Below are 24,903 nucleotides of genomic sequence, written 5' to 3'. Positions count from 1 at the left end.
GAGAGAGTTTTATATCTACCTATTGCTATAGGGGACTGGGGGTGTCTAATTTGTTTTTCAATTCTTCTTTATGACTTTATGCTCTCCATATGGGCATTCCAGTTCTTAATTTTAAGAGAATCCAAACCTTCAATTGGATCAAGGCTCAAATGAATTATGTTCAATGGAAGTTACTCTCAAGTTCAGTAAGATAAGATAGAACATGAGACAGTTTCTACAGCTTTAGAACAGCTACATAATTTAGCCACAGAATTTCCCAACTGGCTTACCACAATGATCTCCATAGGAATAGGAACTGGGAGCTTCTTCTGAAAGCGGAAATTGATCTCCTTGCCAATCAGCAAGAGAACAACGCACGATAATCCAACAACCAATGTAGCAATATTGGCGGTTGTTATATTTGAAAACACGGCAACCAGGCTCTGTAACATACCAGAAGCATCATAATTATTCTTAAGAAAATAGAGTCTTCATGGAGATTTGCCACAGAAGAGTGAATTATACATTGCTTTTCAGCTGTGGTTTCACTGTAAATTTATAACCACAGTGACGAGGACCTCACCAAAATACCCATTGTTCCTAAAAAACACAGAAGACTAGAGTATGTCAGTGAGAGAAATGCACTTGAATCATTTACAATATCAGTGTTCCTTAAAGGGGGCAAAAATTTGGAGAAAAAACTTTAATGGGGTAAAAAGCCTAAACTAAACCATGTCTCTTATTCTCAGCATTTTCACACATATTCCTCAGTGGCAGCTACCTGAAAGTAATAAATGCAAACTCCTTCTAATACCTTCAAATATTCTTTGGCAAGTCACATTTTCTTAGAGCTGCCTAAACTATTCTAAAACAATAAAGCTGCTGATAGAACCATTGAGGTTGCCATAACAATATGGTTAAATAGCAGTGATCCTGCAATGCTGCTGAACCAGCCATTATTCCAAATACCTTTTAATTGAAAATGCTTTCTAAAAGGGTGTCAGAAAAAAAACCTGCTGGAATACACAAATTGCTAGTGGGTAAATAATTGCCCATACTGATTATTCCTCCTTCTTCCACTGCATTAAAATAAATAAATAACCTCTGGAGAGGTCTTTGAAAGAAGGCAAACATACTCTTCCTTATGCAGATTGAAAATTGCTACAACTGTCAGGATGTTATACATTCAAGGTGTCCTGGTAGTATGCATCTTGAATTTATAACTTCCCTTCTCTTTGTTCGGCAATTAGTATGACTGCTTCCCAGTTTTGTGAACTGAACAGCAAATTTTGGAATTAATCATTAATGCAGACTTGTTTGCAAAAGGTTTGTTGTATCTGCACAAACATACAAAAAGATTCCCACAAAGCATTTTCTGTAACCTACATGTAGATGAAATCCTGAAGCTTCATTATTGCTGAGCCATCAATCTGCTCAAAAGCTTAGGTTTTCACAGACATCTGAGATCTTCCCTTTTCTTCCACTTAAGAGTGGAAAGATTCTGAGAGTAACATTTCCTAGCTTTGCAGAGCATGCCTGATTTACAGTGAAGCATTTCAGGAGCACATTTCCCTCCAAGGCACAAGAGATTTGCTTCAATGAACAATATTTCTTCATATTATAAAACTGCATTCAGCAGAATCCCAAAATCCGCCCATCTCAGACCATGTGAATCTATCAAGTCACACTTGGGCTGCACTTTCAGATATTCATATATTACTATGGCACTTAATGACCTCTTATCCAGTGTTCAGTACTGAAGATTATTCTACTTAGTGTCAAATAATGCATAAAAACAGGAAAAAGCTTAGGAACTAGATCCAGCCAACACAGAATGTGCATGCTTAGTAAGTGTAGTTGCTCACATATACAGCTGAGAGGGGCCCGCTGTAGCGGCTCGTCTTGATGCCCAGGAGATACTTTAACTGGGAAGTGAAGACATGAACTGCAGCTGCAGTGGTAAATCCTCGCACCAGAGGCTCCGTTAGATAGATGGACAGAAATCCAAACCGAAGGAAACCTAAACACAACTAAGGAAAAAGAGAAGTGTCAACCCTGTGACTCCCTCTATAGTCTGGGTATAGCACACACCCATACACCCCTCTTCTTTCCACAATGCCCAAGCCAGATCAGGCAAACCTGAACTTGGCTTTTCTAAAGCCACAGTTCAGTAAGCTGCCATCAATGCACCCAATATTCCATGCCACTGGCAGGTCCAGAGTGAGATATGGGTATGTATGTATGCATTGTTTGTATGCATTTATGGACAGATTAGAGAACTCAGTTGAGATTTTCTGACAGGATAGGAAAAAATGAAAAGGGAGCAAATCCTGTTTTTTTCCAGTCCAGCTAAGACGCCAGATAAAATCCTGCCTCCAGTGCACCCATCCCCAGTTCTGTGATGAGGCTGCCATAAAGCAGCCTGTGTCCCACACAGAGCAGTGCAGAAGCACAAGTTTGGTTACAGGGGATCCACTGTGACCCAGCACCCTCTGCAAGTCCAGCAGCAGCAGCTGCCCTTACAGCAAACTGTGAGCACATACCTGGATAAGTCCTGAAAGAAAGGCGAGAGCCACAGCTACCTGCACCCTCCTGGCATCCCTAGCATTGTAAAATTCAAGGATAGCTGTAGTATTAGTAGAATTAGAGTCCGGACAAATCATTTCATCAGGCACTTCTCTCACAGCAACGCTACCAACCATCATACTAACCACAGCAAAGGTACCTGAAATAAGAGGCAGAGGAAAATAGTTGCTTAAAATCTCTTCAAGTTTTTTTTTTTAGGAGTGGTTCTTATTGAGATATGCAAAATTAAACTAAAATAAAAGTCTTCTACCTTAATAATGTATTTTTTAGTCCCCAAATCTGCTCCAGTACTCAGCACCATTAAAGCCAGTCAGATGGTGAATATACACCTTTGCAGTAGGTAAACACCATCTTTTTTTTTCAACCTCAGTTTCTATTTTGCACTTTAAAGATTCATCCTAGCCACACTAATGAAATCATAGCTCAGGAGTTTGCAACACACATTTTTAGATCTAATCTGATACAAGATGCTTTTCTACTGCTTCCTACATAAAATGGATAAGCTAAAAATAAAAAGTACTGCTTATGTTGCACACATTTGCATTTCTCCTATGCACTTAAATTTTCATTTATGGAAAACAACTACACTTTCTACTGCTCTGATTTTATTTTTTACAGCTTTATTAAAAATACACACACACACATACAGACAGACTTTCAGTTACCCATACAGATATACCTATTGATATGTGCTTGGAGGTTCCAAAAAAAGTATACAGAAAAACAGGATAAAATGAAGAATATAGGCCAAATACTGGGGGAACAGCTGCCAGCAAAGCATAGGCTAAACCTAGAAAACAGACAAAAATATGTATGGTAAGTTAACAACAAAAATAAAACACCTGAAGCAAAGGGATTTAAGTCTACTACAACTGAACACACCTAATAGGAAATCTAGAGACTTGTCCCAAGTTTAAAAAATAGGAGATCTTTCAGTGAATAGTCTTTAAAATGTATAATACTCTAGGGCAGTGCCTAGAAACATGATGGGTTGAGTCAGGAAACCAAAGTCTAATTACAGGCACTGCAGGTGTGTTTGTGTTTGTGTGTACACTTGTGCACCTGTTTTGCCTTTGTGGGTGGAAGCACTCCTTAATGGCCAACAAATGATTTTTGTTGCTTTTGTTTTCATCTGCAGAAGAATCAAGATAGAAACACCCAAACCCTCATAACAAGTGAGACACATTTGAGTTTTTCTTCCTTTTCTCATCAGACATGGTGTTCATGGCAACCCCGAACTGACTAAACACTTTCCTCCTCCCTCATCCCAGAATGACTGGGATAACATAATAGTTTATGTTTCCACAAAACATGCTTCAAAATAAGCAGAGAACTTCTGACAATCTGTAAGGTCACAGAGCTTATACAGTCTGGTATCCCTCCCAAAAACAAAGTCCTTTTTGTCATTAAGCCCTGTCCAGTGCCATGCAGCGGAATTCAATCATTCCTATCTGTAGTGGGGGCTGGCAAGCACAACTGTGGAGCTGTGGGGGGAACAGCTCTAAGGGACACCAGGGAAGAACATCTCCCACCCTCTGTCTGACTCAGGGTGTGCTTATCATGGGACCAGGCTCACAAGCAAGTGGTATACATCATGTGATATGGCACATAACTGTCCCAAGCAGTTCCAGCCAAAACAATAGCTCTACACAGCTTGTGGAAATGAGAACTGCCACCAGAACAGAACAAACAGGCCTCAATGAGAAAACACTGCATCCTGGCTTGGCTTGGTTCTGCACTCTCACAAGTGCAGGCTGGTAACCCCTGTGGGTTCTTGCCACACTTGGGCAGACTGGTCCAAGTGAGCAGTAAAAATCTCAGTGGACCAGTGCAAATTCCAAACAGCAGCAATGGTTCACCCACCATGGAGAGCCAGTGATACTCAAAACCACCTCTCCCTAATAATTTAAATTGGGAGACAAAGCATCACATTACAAAAAAAAGGAGCTAAACCAAAGGGATCTTCTGTGCCATCCAAGTGCTCTTGTGCAGTGCAGTAAGTCACAGGGCCTTGTGCTAGCCCTAAGCAATACCTGAGTCCTTACCAAAAATTCATATTCTCACCAAAACTGGACTGATGGCATCATTGATTCTCTTGCTCAAATGAGCATTTCATTAAGTACTTGTGAAACTCCTACCACATATCTTCTCTCACCCATGGGGTACCTCTCCTGACATCAGCAAACACCCTGTACTGTAACAGCCTGGTCTTTAATATGATGATGAACAGTACAAGTAACCAGAACTGAAAATCAGTGTTCAGAACTGGGAGGATGGGTCTATGTGAAGTTCCTGATCTGAATACCCTTTTATTCCCTTTCATTTATACTGGCATTTTTAGAGACTGTCAGTGCCAAGGGAATAAAGAGATATTGACCTGATAGGAGGCCATGGCTTAAACACCGTGGTCATTGTAGTTCACCTGGAATGATTCCCAGGCTTCTTTGAACCCATGCTTGCTATAATTACTTCCATTCCAGAAAACTGAAAGTTCAACTTTTGTGTTTTAGAAAGGGAAAGATTAGGAGCAGTTTAAGGGCATGTCTACAGGCGCCAAATGAATAATGTTTACTTTTAAAAAGAGTCACAAAAATAAGTATAAAGTTCACTGCTGACCACTTACATTTTAGTGTTCTTTTAGGTCATGACATAAATTATATTTCGGTATACAACTGACAATGTTTGTGTCTAGTATATGACAGATATGCCTGAGAGTTAACCACATTAGCTATCAGTTTAAGATAAGTTTACGCTTATGTGTGGAAGAAAAAATTACCTTAATCATAAAATTCAAACAAAACCAGGAAGATACAGAAATAAAGAAATTATCTGCACAGGCTAAATTAAGGTATTTAATTATTTTAATGAGTTACCACCTATTAAAATCTTGGATTTACAGATGACTTTTTCAGACCTGCCTCAGCCTAAAGTGGAACAAGTGAGATGCAAATATGAAATAAGTCAACACAGAAGTAAACTTATTTATGCTTAATTACATCACTCTCTGGACAAGGCTCTGCACAAATCAAAGAATTTCCTTGACTCCAAGACCTCCTGGAAAAATCTACTCAGACTGCGGCAGCTATTGTGAAATTGCCACTCCCAGAGCAGTGGGCACCCCATAATGATATTGCTGGAGAAGTGCTGCTGCTTTCTAACCTCCTAACTCTTCTGAAACTGCTAATAGTAAGTGCTGGGCTGAACAAGAGATTCTACTGGCCCATTCACCAAGAGCTGAACAGAATAGTGAACTTTGGCTTTCTCTATCTTCCAGAACGTGCTCCTGCTTCAGGACTGGGCTCCACTTAGGCTGACACTTCCAAGTAATTTAATAGAAATTCCACAGATTTTCAGTCTTGTTACAGACAATGCTTTCTATTTAACCACACCATGTAAATCTGCTTCTATGGTTCCAGCGTAAACTGGTGACTTCTAGCCTAGGGATCAGTCTTTGAATTCTTGCATGTTCTTCTCTGGTTAAATTTGGTTTGGTTACTTTGCCTCAGTTGCTTCCTGAAACATAATGTCTGTATGTCTGCTATCCTCTGCAGGAAATTAGCCATGACTTTCAGGACAGTGAGATCAGTAAATAATATGGTGCATTCAGGAAAATTTTGACATGCACTTAAACTGTGAAAAGTTGGTCTGCCACTGAAAGCTATGGATACTGATTAGAGAGGGAGCTTCTTTCAGAGTTTGGTGCCTATCACTGACTCGCAGTTTTAAGGGAATCATCATTCTGGGCTGGTCTGCAGAACCCATGCTGATTTCCACAGAGAGCCCTGAGATACACATCCTGTTCTCAGGAGCACCTGTTTCAGGGTGTCAAGAACTGCCATAAAAGCACACACACACAAAGAAGGGATGATTAAATCCAGAGGTACACTCACCTTGAGGAAGCTGCATGACCCCAGTGCTAACACCTGAGATAATGTCTCCCAGTAAGTACTCCTTCACTGGGTAATGAGGCAGCCATTTTAAAATTGGTAAGAAACTGTAAAGATGAGACTTGGCTTTCTTAGGGGAACAACTGGAATTACAAAGCAGAAAGAAAGTTAGGCACTAGCAGGGGACAAACAGGTTGCAAAAATTGTCTTTCATCCCTATACAGGAAAACAGCTCCTTTACAGGCAGGCTCAGACTCCTGATGACAGTAATTTCTGGACATGCTTAAGCACAAACAACTATGCCTTATTCACATGTTAGTGCTGTTGACAAACCTTAGGGAACTAGAGAAGAGAACAAACATCTTGTGAGGCTGGAGGTCAGTGGGAAGTAAAACTGTTCCACTCTATGCACAGTTGAGTGGTCACACAAAACCTTTTGCTGAGATCATTCCTAGTAACAATCCCCTGAGAATAACTTGCTTCCTGATAATGGTTTTCACTAATCAGAATACTTTGCATCCAGTGCTTTTTCCCATTTACTCTTTGCATGCTTTATACTTTTTTGATCATAATATTTTATATTCTTATGCTCTGAAGATGGCCAATCTATTAATTTAACCAGTACTTATCACTATCCCTACCAGTACTGACAGACCCACTTTCAGGCTATTTGAGAGCATAACCTTTCCTCCCCCGGAAAGGAAAGGCACTGAAGCCAGCAGCACTGACCCTTGGGACTCTCAGCAGAGTTATCAACCCTTTGAAACCCTGACTCATGACAAATGAACAGAGCCAGGAAATACATATCTCTATCCAGTACTGCCTTGCATCATACCTTGATTGTACTGTGGTAAGTTTAACCTTGGCTAAAAATGTAACACAGGGATTGTATGAATGCTTTTCTGTGTAGGGGAATTGCAAGAGAATTGCAGAGATTTGTTAGCACTTCTGAACTGCACAGTGAAGAAGCTTGCTGCTAAAAGTGAGAGAGTCATCCACACTTCTTCATGGTTAGCTAGATACTATCACAAAAATGAGGATTTGGATCCACTTTCTTTTAATTCAGGACAGACAAGTTTTCTGAGGTAGAGTTAAGTGTCTTTACCATTGAAGTCATTCCATAAACCAAAGCTAATCTCCAAATGTCAAACCATGTGAATAGGAATATTTTATAGAAAAGCAGTTCTGTTGTCCTGCAGAACAAGGTTTGAGAAAGAAAAGGAAAAAAACTCTGCAAAGGAAGCATGGATAAACACAAAGCTAATGAGAACTTAAATCCCCTGGTACCATGGAGCAAGAGAAGCATAGTTAAAGACATTTCACATCTAACCAGATGATACTTAGATTCCAAGGCAGTTAATTAAAAGCCAGAGAATGGCTCTATTAAGTTCTTATTAGACCAATATTTAGATTTTTACACAGCTATCACACATCTCCATTCTTCTGTGAAAGGATCACTGAAGCACAAATTTGGCCATAAGTATTTCCACATAAGAAGGACAGATACTTTTCTGGGTCTCATGAATCCATGTCACATGATCTGACTAATAATTCACATTCTATGCTGCCTATTTTCCTTCTGCACTTTGATGAAGGCACTTCAACTAATTTATCCAACATTTTCTAATATAGTTCTACAATAACATTAAAAACACATACACAGCTTCTTCCCAGTATTGCTGAATGGTCAAAGTAGAATTAGTGGTTTTATCTTTTAGGTTTCTTTGAAGAGATTACCGGCTAAGTGCATGAATCAATTAAGAATTATAATATTCCTAACCAATAAAAAACAAAGATGAGACAAAAAACCCTACCGACAAGAATGTGCAATCCTCTGCCCTAAAGTCCGAGGGGTTCTCTGTCGCCTGTGCAGCTGTCCTTGCAGGAGCTCCTGGTTGTATATTGGTCTCTGCACACAATACCCCGGGGTTTGCTCAAGACACTCTTCTTGTTCTTGAGCATGTTCCATAGCTGGTCTTACAGAGCAGCAGTGAAGGAGGAATAGTTCCACGGTCTCCACCAAAAAACCTGTTTGCAGACAAAATAAGTTTGGTTTCCTTTTTAACCTCAGGTTTGGCATTTCCTTTCAAATAATGTATTTTAACAAGCTAGAGGCAAGAACTGTGATTGCAGTCTAATTAAATAGTCTGTAACAGCAGTAAGAAAATAAATCACAGTCTTTAGTATATGCAAGCTATTAATTTATACTTCTCTTGTATAATGAAAGCTTTTGCATTATTTTCTTTGTAAATAAGAGATGAAACTAACCTGGAAGGTTGTATTCATGTTTATCTGGATTTTCCCTCAGTTTTTTAAAGACTGTAGGAGGGAGATTCCTTTATTGCTGAATTACTTCCCGCTTACTCACAAACCGACATGTCCATTTTCAAAAGACAGAACTCTGACTTGAACACCGAGAAAACCACTTCTTTCTTCCAGATTGTCAGGTGCTTCTGCATCTATCCACCTGCCTTTCTCTCTATTTCAGAAGCTTCTTTTTCCAAACAGCATCTCAAGGATACACAATTCACTACTTTCAAACAGTTATGATTTCAATGGATGTGCCACTTGCTGCTATTCTCAATCTGCACTGACTAAAACAGGAATCGGGAGACGTGCCCAGATTTAAAACTAGCCAGAAGGTTTGTAAAGATCTATTTGTCTGTCTGATTCAGTGCCACAAACATCTCAACATGTTTAAAAGACACTGCTAATTCCATTGCCCCATGTTTGCTGCTTTCAGAAATACTGGGCAAGAAACTCACTCCCAATTCTGAGCAAAGTGACAGGACTGCTATGTTGTTAGGCAGAGATGCTGGCTAGTGCCACATTTGATGACAGAACCTGAGTGCAGTGGGAAACAGAGCCGTCATTGTGAACAAGGCCGTGGGCTCAAGTCCAGCAAGTCACTTAAGCATGTGTTTGCCTTCAACCAAGGGTGCTAACCCAGGGGTGCTCTGTTTTTAGCTGTACATCAATACTTTTCTGGGAAAGGGTTACCACGCAGAAGTTAAACAAACTGCTACCTAAGCACTCAGACAAAGCTAACCATGATTGGTCCAACATTCCGATTCAGCAAATGCAGTCAGACCATCAGCAAAATATCAATATTGCTATCTGTGTCTTCACTCTGATGAAAGTGCTGGAATTTTCCACTCAGGTCCTGGTAATCTCTATCTCCCAGAACTGACACAGCCTAACATCTCTTCAGTTCTCAGTATTTCATAAGAAATACTTTCCCTACGTTGTCAGCCACAAAAGGATATTTTAACTAAAATTGTAATTTTTCATTTACTGCACACTCTAGATTGACTCCAGCTTTATTGTGTGAAATAAAAGCAATCCTTCTTGAGCAGGGAGGTTGTAATCTGTGATCCTCAGAAGTACCCTCAAGCCTCAGCCATTCTGGGATTCCATAATGGTCCCTTATGTCATTATTCACACAGAATCTATCTTCTCCAGTAATTAATTGATGTGTTCTGGCAACACTGGCCTTATCTACAAATTAAGAAGCAATTTTAATCAGTCCTAAACAGAAAATACACTCAAATCACAACAAAAACTGCAACTGCATGCAAAAGACACAGACCAAATCAGTTCAATGACTTGGTTTTGGCCAAACTTCAATAAAATGAGAATGCAATATCAATACATTTTTAGCCAAGGTTTTAAAAACACACACCCTGCCTTCTTTGTGCTACAAAGGACAGCAACACAAGACAATGCCCTGTTAACCCCAAACAATTTAGGTCCTGAATTTCCACCTTTGAGTTAGTTCAGCTTCAAGTAGATTGGTTAACATAGGGAAGAGCCACATGAGCTTGTAGTATAAATCTAGACCTGGAGAAGTCTGGAGGTTTCCACTTCTGTACACATGCTCAACTCTTCCAGGTACTATGAGCATATACAGAACAACAAAAGTTCCATCCTGCCTCTGTTTTTTATGGTAAAATAAATTATACAAATGCTGTATTTGACTAACTGAACATGGCCCAACTCTAAATCAGTTATCCAGATCATGGCAAGTGTTAGTTTGGAATACTACCAGAGGTCACAACCCAAGTTTCACCGTCACTGAAGGTTTTTAAACTGTAGATTGAATGTTTCTGATTCTGTTAGAATAAGGAAGTTACACTGCACTGAATCATGAGAACCAGCTAAAACAAAAGTAACTTGAGAGAGGATATGATAGAATCTTGTCTTTACCTTCACAGTGGACACAAGAACATGGAAAACAAATCACATGTAGTTAAAAGAGATCCAGTATCTACCTAAAACTAGTGCTGGATATATCACACTCTTTTTTTCCATGTCATTTCACCAACTTCATCTTAACAGCCCTGCATAAGCATGTTCCTTGATGGCAACCTAAACTACTACGCTGTAGATAGTACAGTAACAATTAAAGTCTTTAATATCATCCCTCTCTTTTGCAAAAGTACACAGAGAGCAAGATAGAGATACTTGTCTTTATGAGAGATGATACACATTGTCCATTGAGTAGCAAAATAGTAACGTTTCATGACTGGTTCGACTGTCTCTCCAAGTGTTTGCTGCATGACAAACTGGCAACACAGTTATCCAAGGCTCAGAAACTGAGTCTTCCTCTTCACTCTCAGAATGCTTGAGGAAGAGCAAAAGCAAGGTACTGCCCATTTTCATGAAAAGAAAGCTTACTGCTATAACTTCTGAAAATTCACAGGCCTTTATCCAGAGGAAGAGAAAGTCAATAGTGGAGAGTGGAATACTGCTCTCCAACAACCTTTGAACTTCATGGCAAGAATAAAGTTAAAAAGGTGTAAGAAACACTGTCATTAATCTTATCAGCCAGATAAGAGTTGAGTTGAAGTAGTTAAAACCTGTATGCAAAAGACTTAAGAGTTGGCAATTCTTTATCTGACTGATAAAGGCCTGTCTTATATCTTTCCTGCTATTATCAAACTGAAGGTGTTAAAGAAAAAAAAAAGTGAAGCAAACATGAACTTATAACACTATCAGTAATAAATTAGCACTTTCTCTTCCCAATCTTAGCTGATAAAGGAGGTCTGTCAAGCCATCTGCACTGATTCTTGTAGAGGACAATAATTTTTGATCCAAATCACGTGAATCAAAGTGCAACCATAAAATTTATAGGAACAGAGATTTGGCTGCTCTTCCTTGGATTCAAAATACAACTATGGGGAGAAAAAAACCAAGAAGCTGGAGACATTAAGAATGGTGTACCATATGACTCTTACAGCTTTAATAGGCACTTTTTCTCCTAACATGTGTATCTAACCTGAATGTGTCTGAACTACCTAAGGAAATGGGGGAGTCAGCAGCGAATCCATTGTCTTGCCTGTTTTACAAGGGCAAAACCCCTTTCTTCTGGAAGCTAAGCACAAATTGCTTTAAGTAGCAGAAAAGCACAGGTGGACAGTACTAGCACTGTGTGACAGTACATCCTCTGCTAGAAATTCCAAGTTTGATCATGGGCTATAAAGTCCATGAAATATTTTGTGTCTCCAAGCTTACAAATACAGGTGACTGCCATCAGCCAAAGGGCTGATGGAAATACTGTCACTCTATGTAAAACATGTTCTCCCAAATGTACCCTGAAAAGCACAGTTACTGCAAGGTCTGCTCCTACTGTCTGAAGAGGCAAGACACAAAACCAGGTGGTTTTAGGAACCACATAATGGCTCATTTCTTTCTTTTCTCTCTGGCCTCATTCCCCAGTGCCCTTCCACTTTTCACGCTCAGTGACAAGTAGAAAGTTGTTTTTCAAATAAGCACTAAGGTGTAAAATGACTGGGTGGAGTCATAAGGAATGTGTTCTAGTTTTATTGGACTGTTCTCATTCCTCCTCCACTCCTCCCATTAAATCCACTAACAACTAGATTTTTTAAACCTGAAGCCTTTATGTAAAATTTAATACATTTAGAGGTAACTTGTGAAACAAACAAAATTTTCCTTGTGTAGGTCCTAATCTAAGAAATGCACTCCAGGAGTGAACCTTTGGGGAAAAAATAAATCAAGACCTTAAAATTCTATGCAGCTTTTAGACAGGCAAAATGTCCACTTTATTAATTAGAAAGGTGAGATGATTACATAAACTGTGTTTGGTTGTGTGATAAAAGCTTCTCCACACACCTATAATGTTACTCAGAACAACAGCAGGATGGAAAACCTGGATCATACCCTGGTGGGCTACTGTCAGGGCCACCACATGAGCCATCAGCCTATCAAGAGCTCATTGCCACCAGTCTAGAGTAGTACACAAGGGTCACCTAAGGGACCCTGGAAGTCCCTGGCAGCACCCTGGGTGTGAAAAGCATCTGCCCATCTCTAAGAGTAAGAGCACTCAGAGGCAGCGAAAGGGGTCCTGGGAAGTCCTGGCCAGTCACACATGTGCACATGGGATTATCTGTACCAAAAACTGGAGTAGGGCTATGACCTTGGGAACTCATATGTCCACCTCAGCTGGGGACATTGGAATGAAGGAGCTACTAGACAGATTGTGTGACCCTGTGTGCTGGAGGGATCCACCTTGCAGATGTGTCATGTATCTCTACATGTGTACATATACTCTCATACTGGACCTCCATCCTGCTTAGCTAGAGAGCAGAGGGGATGAAGCTGTGGGTGTTGCCTCTCCAATATGTATGTCCTGCCATGTACAGGTCTAAGTAAGTTGTGCATGTGTGTTCTCTGTGTGTGTGTGCTTATGGCAAACATCTTCAGCCTCGGTACTCGTTGGATCTGGGATATGGGGCAGCAGCAGCAGCCCCATCTTCCTCAGGCTGTTGAATTCAGCATGATATATTTTCCTCTAATGAACCTATCTTAGCCACTGAACACAGCTTAATAATAACATTGAGCATAAAGATTCTTCTCTCAAAATGGTAACAAATAAGACATATATATCTTTTAAAATAATATGATTATGTCACTGGTAAGAGATAATTTATATTTCATGCTCCTTGCCAAAAAATACCTAAGTCCCCAAAGTTTACTCCATGGACGAATGAATTCATTAGTGTCTTAGGCGTATCTCTTACCAACCAGCAATCTTATGCTTGTTTTCATCCACAGAATGTTTTAGGACTTGTTATAATCATTAAGCTGTTTAATCCATTCCACATAAGACAAACAACTGGAGCACTTTGAGCAGCAGAACACTAGTCTCCTTCCCTCTGAGACACAGATAAGAGATGGCTTCTGTTTCCTGTGTAAACGCATTGATGACCATGAGAACCCATGGCAATATGATCATTCTTATTTCTGCTTTTTGCAACTCCAGTGACCTTGGATTCTAGTCTGCCATCCTCTTCCCTTTGCCAAAAGCAGTTGCTAGTGACAGTGAAATCAGTAAGTTAATCAGAATGGTAGCATGGCTGATGACCCCTTTATAGTGCTTTGTTAATCCAACTGATAAGGATGTACACTACTTCAGAGACAGGTAATCATTAGCCAGCTTCACTTACAGAGGAAAACCACTGCCAAAAACTTTGGTGGAGCAGTTTTCTTCATAAAGCTCCAGTTGGTCGAGGAGATAACATAAATCAAGATCATGAATACACACCAAGCTAAGCCAGAATAATTTCTTTACTTCTTGTGATCTCAGTGGACCTCCAGCAACTGGTTCATTTTTTTCAGGCAAAGTGGAACGTGCAGACAGCAAGCGTCTGTGCAGAAAGAAATTACTTCATTCTGTGATACACTTCCTTCTGCAGAGAAGCCACCAAAAGAATTCTCCCCTATCTTCTTCATCAACTCTTTACACACATCACTACCTTCTCAAGTGCTGCATCAAGTTAAAAATAAACAACAAAAAATAGAAGGTTGTTATTTATAACCAAAATCATTTCAGTCATCATGTTTACAGTGGAAACCTCTCAAGTCGGAAAACTTGGATAGTAAAACAGTGTGGTCAGAGGAAGAAATGACTGGGGTGCAGAGAGGGAAGAAGAGAGGGTTTAGAATGGGATTAAAATTTATATTCCAATTTCACTGCTGAAAACGTGGCATAAAGTAACTACCATTACTTGAGTAACATGAGGTTTTGAAAAGTCTCCAAGGATCCTCTACAAGGCTCTCTTTCTAACACGTTCTGAAAGGATCTGTTCCCCTGTAAAACAGGCTACAGCCACTATCATGCTTGAGAAATTCCTGAAGAACTGATGTTTCTGAAAGGCAACACAGAACTTCAGCACAGGGCAGCCACTCCTTGGGAAAGCAGTATGACTAACTATTTCTCAAAACAGCAACTCTCCTCCTGATAGTTCTGAGAACTTCCCTATCCATGTTAGGATCTGCAAACATTTCCTTCTTGGAAGCTACTTCATAACACACATTTTCTGTGGGTTTTTTCTGCACTAGGTATGAACCAAATCCTACATGAGCAGTAAGCAGAACATGACATATGATCCTGTCCCCATTTATGCAACTGTTGCTTGGTGAAGATGTTATCTAAATAATAGCATTCTCCTGTCTCTTATGCACTTGAGTGTTGCTTCATGATCTGAAGGTGAATGCCAGACAGTGGGAATAACCTTCCTCAACATTTTGATGCCAAGATTACACCTGAAGGCCATGAGTGCACAGCAAACACAGGCCAACACTGCTTTTGCTTGAAATATTTTAAAATGCACTGTAAGCAAAGAACATGTAAAGAAGTTTCTCAAATAAGTATTTCACAGCAAACCCCTGCTTTATTTGCAGCTCACCTTATGGCTTCATATTTTTTCTGTGGCTGATGAAATTTAAATGTGAGACAGCCCCATGTCTGCTCTTAACTGCACAAACAAAAAGATCAGCCCTCATGGAGCTGAAAATTTCTCAAACTAACCCTCTAAGTTTGGCAGAACAACCCTGCATGAATGGATTCCTGCAACAGCTACACTAGAACAGGGTGTCTTAATGAAGGAACTGGAAGAGCAAGAAGGCTATCTGGGCTGAGGATCATCAAATGAAATGAAGAAAGGTTCTTGCAAGAAGAAATCATCAGAAAATTACTCAGTGAACCTTTCTTTCCTTCTCAGGAACACATATGCAAAAGAAACAAATGTCACCAGAAAACAGGGGGGGAAAAAAAAAAATCAGACTTACAACTGTAGTGTACCAACTGTAGCTAGTACACTACCAACTGTAGTTAGTTAGACTCAGGTCACCTGTTCAGCTATATGGACTTAAATGAAGCACCAAAACCAGATCATATAAACTGATTTTAAGCATGAAACTGGCAAAGAAATAAAACTGGAATCCTATAATGTGGAACTGAAAACAAGCAGGCAAGTACAGTGCAAAATTCCAAAAAGAAAAATGCAATGAACCTAAGACAGTAGATAATGAAACAGTAAACCTGAAAGAAATTGGAAGGGCTTAGAAGACAATGTTATGTCAAAACTCTGAAGCTGAGGCAGGATCCTGATAAAGCAGGATATGTAGGATTAGATGCTGAAGTGATAAATGAACTCAGGTATAGCTTTCTCTGGAAAAGGACTTGAACCATGTTATGCTATAAAATCAAGGTAGCAGCAGCAAAACTTCTGTATTTAGAGAAGACATTACAGTTGCCTGTACCTGTGAAATATCTGTAGTTTTGTTCCTGATGTGACTCTTCAAATTTGCCTGAGCTTAGCAGAGTTGTGTGAGAACAAAACCAGGCAGCTCCCTGTGGGCACCTCTGAGTAGCAATCCAAGTGTTCTTCTGCATGGGGCACGGCTTTTTAAATTTTATTCCACGAAAACCAGGCAGAAATTTTGTAATCCTTAATCAGTTCAATCCTTAACTGAGCTTAATTGATCTGTCCCTACTAGACTGAACTTCAACAAGGATGTTTCAAACAACAGACACAGCAATCTTTGATTTGGATAGGAAAATTCAGTCTGTGCCTCAGAATGGTGGAAGGGGCCTTCAAGACCACCAGGTTCTAGTCCCCTGTTATGGGTAGGGACATCTTCCACTAGACAAGGTTGCTCAAAGCCCCATCCAACATGGGATGAGAGGCTTTCTGAGGAGTTCTCAAATCTCAGCCCTGCTTCAGAACCTAATTTCCATAAAATAAATTAAAAGGAGCAATTTGATCTTTGCTTTAGCCCAGCCTGTGTGTCAGAATCTCATATTTTCAATTAAAAGATTAACATCTATTAATTAGCTAAAACACACCCTCCCCAATAACCTCAACAATATAAGAACACAAACAGAACTGGATGTACAAAATAGTATGCAACAGTCAAAGCAGAGCAGTAAAACTTGATCCCCTGCCTGGGCAAAACCAGTAAGTTTTCAAAGAAGGCTGGAGAAAAAAAAGATTCTACCCAGGCAGTAAAAATACAGGTTGTAAAGAACCTCCCAGGAAGGCAATCACACTATTGTTTGTCACATGGAAGGTTTTTCCCAGCTTGCTACTGCAAAAAATAAAATAAATAGCTAATGCAACATTTTGAGATGAGTAGTCCAAGATCCTGACAGGCCAGTGGTTCATATATGTACTCTTATAATCATAAATAAAAATCTAAATCCTATCAATGCAACTGACTTGCAAAATCCTATCACTCAACTGCCTGTACAAATTTGCAGCCATATCTTCAAAGCCATGGAAATACTTGACAGTGCCTGTTTGTGTATAGCTTTCCCATTACCTGGGCACACAGTAAATAACAACAAGACCTGCACTTTGCTGCTGCTTATACTTCTAAAGAGGAAAAAGCTATAGATAACTGGTTAGAAAATTACAGCAATGGCAGGTCTTGTAGCCATGTGAAGAATTATTATCAAGAAGGACTATCAAGAAATACTGTCTAGAAGGACAACATTCTGCTGACTAATAGATCTAAGGAAATAAACATCTGAATAATGGTGGTGTTTAATTCATTAAAATTAACTGGCTAATTAGAGCTTGAGAGTTTCAGATTCAGCATGGTTTTCCTGTGCTAGAAGTTACAGGCTATGAAACAATCCAATAGAAAAAAAAACCAGAAAAGAAAGCTTTAGAAAACCAGATCTTACAGAAAAAGACATCAGCAACAAAATAGAAGAAAAAATAGCAGCGAGCAGTTCATTGGGCAGAGACCAAGAGAGGAAGAGGAGCTCAAAGGACTGTGCTTTTCTAGGAACTCAGTGGACAGCTGCAATTCAAATTAATAGTAGTTCAAGATAATACTGGTCTGTCTATACTATAACAGTCAAAGCAGATAAACATACATTCAGTTCTTCTTTCTTAAGTTATTAGCAAAAGAGCAACAGTGTGACAGCCATGTGCTAAATCTGTGCCTGTTTTCCATGATTTTAGCATCACACTAAATAATAACATCTTTCTATGTGGTTTTGGAATATTTAAGTTCTAAAAACATTGAATTTTTGGGACAGACTATTATAACCATGAAAAACTATGTGCTGAAGATATGATTTGAACCACAGTAATGGACTAGAAGTTCCAAACAAAAGGCAAGATGCAATGGCTGTTCAGTGCTCCAACTTGTTAGATCTGATGGGTGAATCCAGCAGAGCATTTTAGTAAGTATTCAGCTTAGAAAACAGGGCTCAGTTTATGCCAGAGGCTAAAAACATCACAATTTCCTAGGCCTTTCACCTAGATCATGCTCAATTATCTGTACTTTTTAAAATTACGTCAGCCTTGAAGCAAACTGCTACCCTGCACACAGAGTTTGTACAGTATGAGCAATAAAAGCACATCAGCTCTGGACAAAATACTGTTCTAAAATTTAGTTTAGAACTCAAACATGGATGCAGCAGCAGGCTTGCTTCTTACTGGATTTAGAGCTTTCCTTCACTGAAATCTGATTCTGAATATAACTCAATATTGCTCCAACTCCCCCATAAATATACCTCTAAATGCAATGAAGCTTTTAGAATGAGACTGATGAGTTAAATACCCTCAAGTCTATACAAGGGAGTAAATGCTATTGCAAATGAATATGCTTCATCAGCTACCAACAGCAGCTCTACATGTCTGAAACTCCATTCTCTTCCTATACCTTTTCCACACTACATTTCAGAGATGTTTCACAATACAGTGCAAGACTATTAACAAAACACTTCAGTTTGGAAATACTGCTAAATCCAGAACTGAAACATCTGTCATGTCTTAGGAAGGCTTAGGACTGTCAGGAACCAGGAGTTTCAAGGTGTGATTACTGTCCCTTGAGGAAGGCAAAAGGTGATCCTCACAGAGTTAGTTCAGTGCAAGCCACCTGCACGTGCTTGCTTCTGAAACATCAAATTACCTTAGTTTTTCTGTTTCTACAGCTGCAGTAAAGTAGCATCCTACTCATGAAAGTTCTGTAATATAAATCAAGACGCCTGTTAACCCAAAATACCTGTTACTGCACATTTAGTAAGAGACATTTTAAAAGTTTGTTTGCAGATTTTGGGAAAACTTCAGCCAAAATATTCTGTGCCCAGACCCTTGTTGTCAGTCATCAACATAAAAACCAATGCTGTACAATTATATTACTGGGATAGATATGAAGAATTATGAATGCATATTCTGCTGATTCATCAGCAGAAATAATGGCAGCATTCTAATGTTTTTTCTTTTCCTTACTACTGGACTATCCCTAAATGCCTGCTGCAATAGCCACTTGGGTCCTCTGAAATTTCGAAGCATCCCAAAACCAGCTTTCAACCATATTTCAATCATCAGACAATCAGAAATTTTGCAATAGCAGCATGGGCAAGAGCGCAGCAAATTTAAGCCTACTTACTTTTCTGGCTGGCTTTTCCTAGTTGCTTTCACTGATCCCTTGTAAGGAGTTCAAAATGTTCCCACAGTTCCTGAAGCTGAAAAATACTGACATAGGAAAGGCAAAAATCTTCTTTGCCTGAAAAGTGGAAGGGCATGAAGGGGTTGGGGGGGAAATAGTTTAATCGAGGTTTTTGGAAAGGTTTTGAAGATCTTTGGGTTAAAGTTAGTACTGAAGCGCAGAGCAGGTAGTTTTTGTTGTTCCAAGACTTCTTGGGAGAGTCGCTCCGACCTAAACTGACAGCCCGCAGCTTACAATCGGAGGGGTGCAGCCACAACACGAGGAAATGACTGATCTCACCCTCCCTCTGGTTTCCCCTTGGGTGCTGCGCGTGTTTTACAGCACCGAGCAGGGCGGGTGCCCCTGGGCGCTGCTGCCCCCGGATCGCGGTTGCCCCCGGACCGCGGCTGCCGCACGCGGGGCTCCGGCCGCTCCGCCGGGGCCGGCGGGGAGCGAAGGGAGCGGGGGCGGCACGGAGCGAGACCCGCAGGCTACCCCCGGCCCGGGGTGACCGAGCGGGAACCACAGGCGTGCGGACAGCCCGACCCCAACCGACGCTCTTCGCGGGGAGGCTCGCTCCCCTCACGGGAGATCCGCTCAAGGGGGGCACCCCCTCCGCCACTGACCCCGCGCTCACCCCCGCCCGGCCGGCCGCGCTCCGCTCACCGCCCTCCGCCTTCCTCCAGCCCGGCAGCCGCCGCCGCCGCTCGCTCCAAGGTGAGGAGCACAGGGGCCGCCAGCCCCCGCCCGCCCACGCCCCCTCCCGCCCCGCGACCGCGGGCACGCCTGGGACTCGTAGTCCCCCCGCAGCCCCGGCCAGGCGCGTCCCCGCCGCGGCCTACGAGTCCCAGGATGCCGCGGGGCCGAGCGCGCCCCCGGCGGCGCGGCCTGCGCGGGTGCGTTCGCTCGGAGAGGATAACGGAGTCCTGGAACCCTGGGGTGAGCAGGGCTGGAAGAGTCCTTTAACATCCCCGAGTCCAACTGTCAACCCAGCCCTGTCCCTGTAACCCCGAAACCACATCACCCAGCGCCGGATCCTGACGGCTCTCGAACCCCTCCAGGGACGGTGACTCCACCTCCCTCGGCGATCTGTTCCCGTGTCTGACCAGCCGAACTGCTCAAATTTTTCCAAATATCTGTCTGGGTGTGGTTTTCATTTCTTTAGGGGCGCAAAGAATACGTAGGTATGAATTTCATTGTGAATATGCAGGAATTAGTAGTTAAATGCCTTCACAGCTCTCATCTTTGAGTCCTTGGTTTATCATGTTTTCTGTCATAATGATAGCTCTCTCTTGCCCAAGACAAAAATGTTTTCCCACCTCCCAGATTCGGGTTTGTATGCAGAGTTTGTAGAAGTTTTTTTTTTTTTCCAACTTTGAAACTCTTATGCACTAAGAGCATGAAAAAATTTGTGAAACTGATGTCTACAGGACAGTATTATTTGAAAATCTTAAAACGATTCCTTGACATGGTAGCCCTTGTAAGAATGTAAGAGTAACTTAAATAAAATTAAAATGAATTCAAGGTGAAATACAGCGCTTTAAATTTCAGTATTGTAAAACTGAGAAATTTCAAGGTCAAAACATTTCTAAAGTTCCCTTTAAACATGAGGTTTGTTTACTCAAAACAGGCTGTAAAAGAAAGGCATTTAGTTGGAAAATTTCAGTGACGGATAATGCCACATACATCAGACTTCATTTGGACTGATGTTGGATGCCATTTTTATACAGAACTGGGTAAGTGGAGATGCTTTGGGTAAGGCATGTTTGTTGATTCAATTTATTATCCAAAAAGCTAATTCTTTCCTGAACTTGGGAATCTGTAGCCTGTGTTAGAATGCAGGTGTAATTCACTTATGAGGGTGTGGCCTGGCAGTGAAATTCTGAGTTGCTTTGTTGCCAGTAAAACATACATTGCAGTAAAGTACCACAGGAAGACCTGCACAAAGAGAAAGGAGAAGAGAAAGCCTCAAACAGAGATTAGCAGATTTCCTGCTAGAAAAGTCCCCCCAGGTATAAAGCATCTCGAATGTTCCAGTAATCCTGAGGATCATGTTACACTAATTGTGTCAATGGTTGCATTTAAATACAAGCTGGTTTTAATTTCTTGTGTGCATTTTAGTGTGATGCACTCAAAGGTTAATAGCTATTTTTATTGCTTCTTTTCAGCATTGTGTAAAATGGTAAAAGATGCTGTGGTTCTTCCACTCTGGGACGAGGACAGGGATTAATAAAGTGCTAAACTCAGTAGCAGCAAGATAAAAAGAGGATTTTTGGCCAAAACAACAATAGGGAGGGAAAGTTAGTACAGAATAAACAATATAGACAATTGAGGAGAGTAAAAACATTTGTGTGGAGGATAATTGTGGAATGTTAGTTAAGGGTGCACCCACACCACTGGAGCTGTGTGATGACAGAGGACTCTGTGTGAGCTTTGGGGGCTCAGCTGGCTCCCAGGGGATGGTTCCCACTGCTCTTCAGCAGCATAAGGAAGGCTGTCAAATGCTGTCTAAGGCCAGATCCAGCACTCACAGCTGCCTGGAGTGGAGCTCCAGCTGTTGGGCTGGTTATTTCTCAACTTCCTCCAAGAGCCACTGATGGTGGGTATGGGCAGGGGAGGTAGCTGAGGGCCTGGCAGGGCAGACTTCTGACACTTCCCACTGGGTCATTGGCATACACTTTCCATATGGAACGTCCCAAATGGATCAGAGGGGCTCCATCAACTGGCTCACTCCCCATCACACCCTAACTACCCTCATGTATCTTCTGAGAATGAGACAACTTCCTAAGGCAGAAAAATCCCTGTATATATTTGGAGTCTTAGACAGGTGCTAGGACAGGTCAAACCAGAATTAATAAAGCTGAGGTGGACATTTCCATACAAAGTGAAACACATTTGATGTACAGGATTTTTCCCACTGATTTCAGTGGCAGTAGGCTTGGCTCTCAAACTGCTGCTGTTAATTAGTTGCTACCCACATCCTATGCAGACACATAACTCATGTCAAGCTTTTCATTGTCCATAATAACACAATTGTTCTAGCAGAGGCCTAAACATCGGGACATTTTCCTTTTTTTGCACTGAAGTTCCATGAAAATGGTTGAACTCATATAATTTAAAATTTCCCCTGAGAAGGGTGTGATTTAAAAACAGTGAGTGAGCTGGGTGTCCAGTTGTGACTATAAACCTGTTTATAGATGCTTTGCATGTGCTGTTTCTAGCCCACCTGGAGCTGTAGGGTATCAGCAGAGGGCTGTGTGTATGCACATGATCAGTATGCAGGGAAAGAGGGTCCTGGGGATATCAGCCAGCTTCATGGTATCAGCAAAATCATTCTAATGCAGAAGTGGCCCTCAAACCCGTGACTACACAAGATTCCCTAAGTTCTGCCTTTGGTCCAGATGCCATCAGGGAAACAGCTGGGCCTTCTGACATTGCTTTTTTGCCACTAACTTGCACAAACCTCCCCTGAGTAGCAGAGCTCAAAAGCACAAACACATTATCTTCTTTTTGAAAAGAAGTGCAAGAAATTTGTTTGTCTATAAACCTAGCATTTATCATCATCCTCCAGTATGGTAATCTTCCATTCCTGGAACAGCATTTTTACTTGGCCTCGCCTTGCTGCGTGCCAGCTAAAAGTCTCCCCATCAGGTTCTGTTGTAATTAGCCACACAGGAACTAAGTCTTTAGGCTTACTGCCAGCTCAGTCCCTTTAGCTGAACCAGGAATAGCATGGGGAAGAAAAGGCAACAGTCAGAAAACATCAGCAACAGAGAACACTGGACAATCAATCCACGTCACCTGTACAATGCTTGAATGCTCATACCTCATGGTCTTTTTTCCCAGCAACAGAACCACCACCTGTGGTGGATGCTTTGTCTGCTCCTTCACAGAAGCCCTGCAAGTGGTTGCATGGCCTCAGCTGCTCTGGATTGCTAACAGCCCTAATCAGCTCTTTAGGGCCATGCTGAACATAGGCAAGCCCTTTTGCTGGCCTTGTTCCATTCTGAGGCTCCCTAGCCAGCTCAGGGTAGCTCCCTTCTGCAGCTGGCTTGTTCCTGTTCCTCCTGTGTTGAGTCACTAGTTAAACCTCACTACAGAGCTGATCTGAGTGGGGTTTATCTGGGGCCTCACACTGGCTTCCTGCTTTGATAATAACCAATCCCGTTGACTAGTAGTAGATAAATGATGAGGTGATGCTGTGGTAGCCTTTCCACCCAATAACATTTGCCCTGAAGGGTTAGTAAGTAAATAAAACATAGAACCATGTTTATGGATGTTGTCATATCTCTTTCCAAATGTTTTCCTTTTTAGACTAAACAACTCTCTCTACTTGGAAGCTCATGGGTTCAAGAGTTTTGTTTCTGCAAGTACTTTGCAATCTCTCTATCTTGTTTATATCTGCATTTAAGTGAAGGGCTCAACAGCTGCCAATTGCTGTCTACTTTACCAGCACTGGCAGTTGTATTTATATTTATTGTGTTTTATCATAAACACTTCCCCTGATGCAATGCAAAATGGCATTTTTAAAAACTGCTTTATGCTGTTGATTCTACTTCTATAGTTTTGTTGGCTAGTCTGGTATTTACCCAATTTGTGTGCTGGTACCTTGTTCTTTGACAGTGTCTCGTCCTTGAGGGTATTTAATTACTACCCTTTTCTGTATATTGTCAAGTTCAAGCAAAGCTGGATTTGGTCCTTCAAAAATATTGGTGCTCTGCACATTTCCTCCCATTAAGAAAATGTTATCACCTTTGGATGAGGCAAGCTTGAGAGAAAAACATTTAGGCAAAATTATGAGAGCTTCAGGTTTTGTTTATTTCAGGAAATCCAGTGGGTCAGAGTTTCATTTTTCTGTACTTTTGTTTCATTTCTCTTATGTTCTCCTTATTCTACTGGAGCATGGCTTAGTCAGCTGATGGGAGAAATGAGGAAGACTATAAGGCATACGAAAAGTACTAAAAATCAGTTTTCATAGTTATGTCTGTGAAAGTTTTACACCAGTATATAAGCTTATAAGTACATTTTATAGCATATTTATTGCCATTGATTATCCTTTGTGCCACCCTTGCTATTTTAACAACTGCTTAATGTCAGATGACTCATTGCTTTCAGCCATATGGGAGGAAAAATAAAAAAAACCACATAGGTATATCATATGTGTATGCTATGTAGGGTGTTGTAGGACTGGAGAAAATCTAAGGAAGAACTTCCTGGAGTCTGGAAATGGCAGATGATATTATCACTAGGGAATCTTCCAGTGAGGAAGGGAAAAGCCAGTGCAGAGGTTGTGGTGAGTTTGGGTAAAGTGCTTTGTGGTATTCCTCTGTGGTTGTGATTGCATGCATTATTCAAAGGAAATAAATACAACCGTGAAAAGCAGCTTCTCTGGCTATGCTGATCTCTTGCCTGAAAAGTCAGGCAAAGTGCCTCATTGTATCTAAATCTTTAAAATAAATTAATTTTCTTGAAGCACATTAGCTGCACATGCATTTTAGATTAAACTGTCACCCTGCTATTGACATATTAAAGCAAATAAAGTTATCTTAAAAATAGGAATGTTTAGATCTTGTGGTTTTGTTTGTTCAATGGGCAAAAATCTTACTACAATATTTTAAAATCGCTTGCCCAAACATTAAATTGTTATATCCTTATTACCCTTATGTTTTGTCTTCCTGCTGCTTCTCTGAATAGAACCATT

The 24,903-nt window shown here is 40.9% G+C and overlaps 1 protein-coding gene and 1 long non-coding RNA gene across 5 annotated transcripts in view; one reads left to right on the top strand and one right to left on the bottom strand.

The window, feature by feature from the left end:
- The window catches only part of SLC26A5 (solute carrier family 26 member 5), a 33,258-nt gene extending 13,340 nt beyond the window's left edge, over nt 1–19,918 (bottom strand). Inside the window, exons 1-8 of one of the 2 annotated variants that reach the window (XM_059847396.1) lie at nt 19,869–19,918; nt 19,164–19,249; nt 8,267–8,480; nt 6,456–6,595; nt 3,245–3,355; nt 2,523–2,704; nt 1,845–2,009; nt 270–422 (exon numbers count right to left, since the gene is read on the bottom strand). In XM_059847396.1, coding sequence (XP_059703379.1) covers nt 270–422; nt 1,845–2,009; nt 2,523–2,704; nt 3,245–3,355; nt 6,456–6,595; nt 8,267–8,421 — 906 coding nt within the window. In that variant the 5' untranslated portion in view covers nt 8,422–8,480; nt 19,164–19,249; nt 19,869–19,918. Of the gene's footprint in view, nt 1–269; nt 423–1,844; nt 2,010–2,522; nt 2,705–3,244; nt 3,356–6,455; nt 6,596–8,266; nt 8,481–19,163; nt 19,301–19,868 lie in introns of those variants that run through there. The other variant, XM_059847395.1, reaches the window with a different exon arrangement.
- Nucleotides 19,919–20,011: 93 nt separating this feature from the next.
- LOC132327814 (uncharacterized) overlaps nt 20,012–24,903 on the top strand; it is a 39,448-nt gene continuing 34,556 nt past the window's right edge. The window contains exons 1-3 of one of the 3 annotated variants that reach the window (XR_009486622.1): nt 20,012–20,386; nt 20,833–20,938; nt 24,378–24,495. This is a non-coding gene — a long non-coding RNA (uncharacterized LOC132327814). The remainder of the gene's footprint in view (nt 20,387–20,832; nt 20,939–24,377; nt 24,496–24,903) is intronic. The other 2 variants (XR_009486621.1, XR_009486623.1) reach the window with 2 other exon arrangements.

Source organism: Haemorhous mexicanus, chromosome 5 (genome assembly GCF_027477595.1).
Source record: "Haemorhous mexicanus isolate bHaeMex1 chromosome 5, bHaeMex1.pri, whole genome shotgun sequence".
Classification (NCBI taxonomy): Eukaryota; Metazoa; Chordata; class Aves; order Passeriformes; family Fringillidae; genus Haemorhous; species Haemorhous mexicanus.
This window is presented reverse-complemented; position numbering and strand designations above follow the sequence as displayed.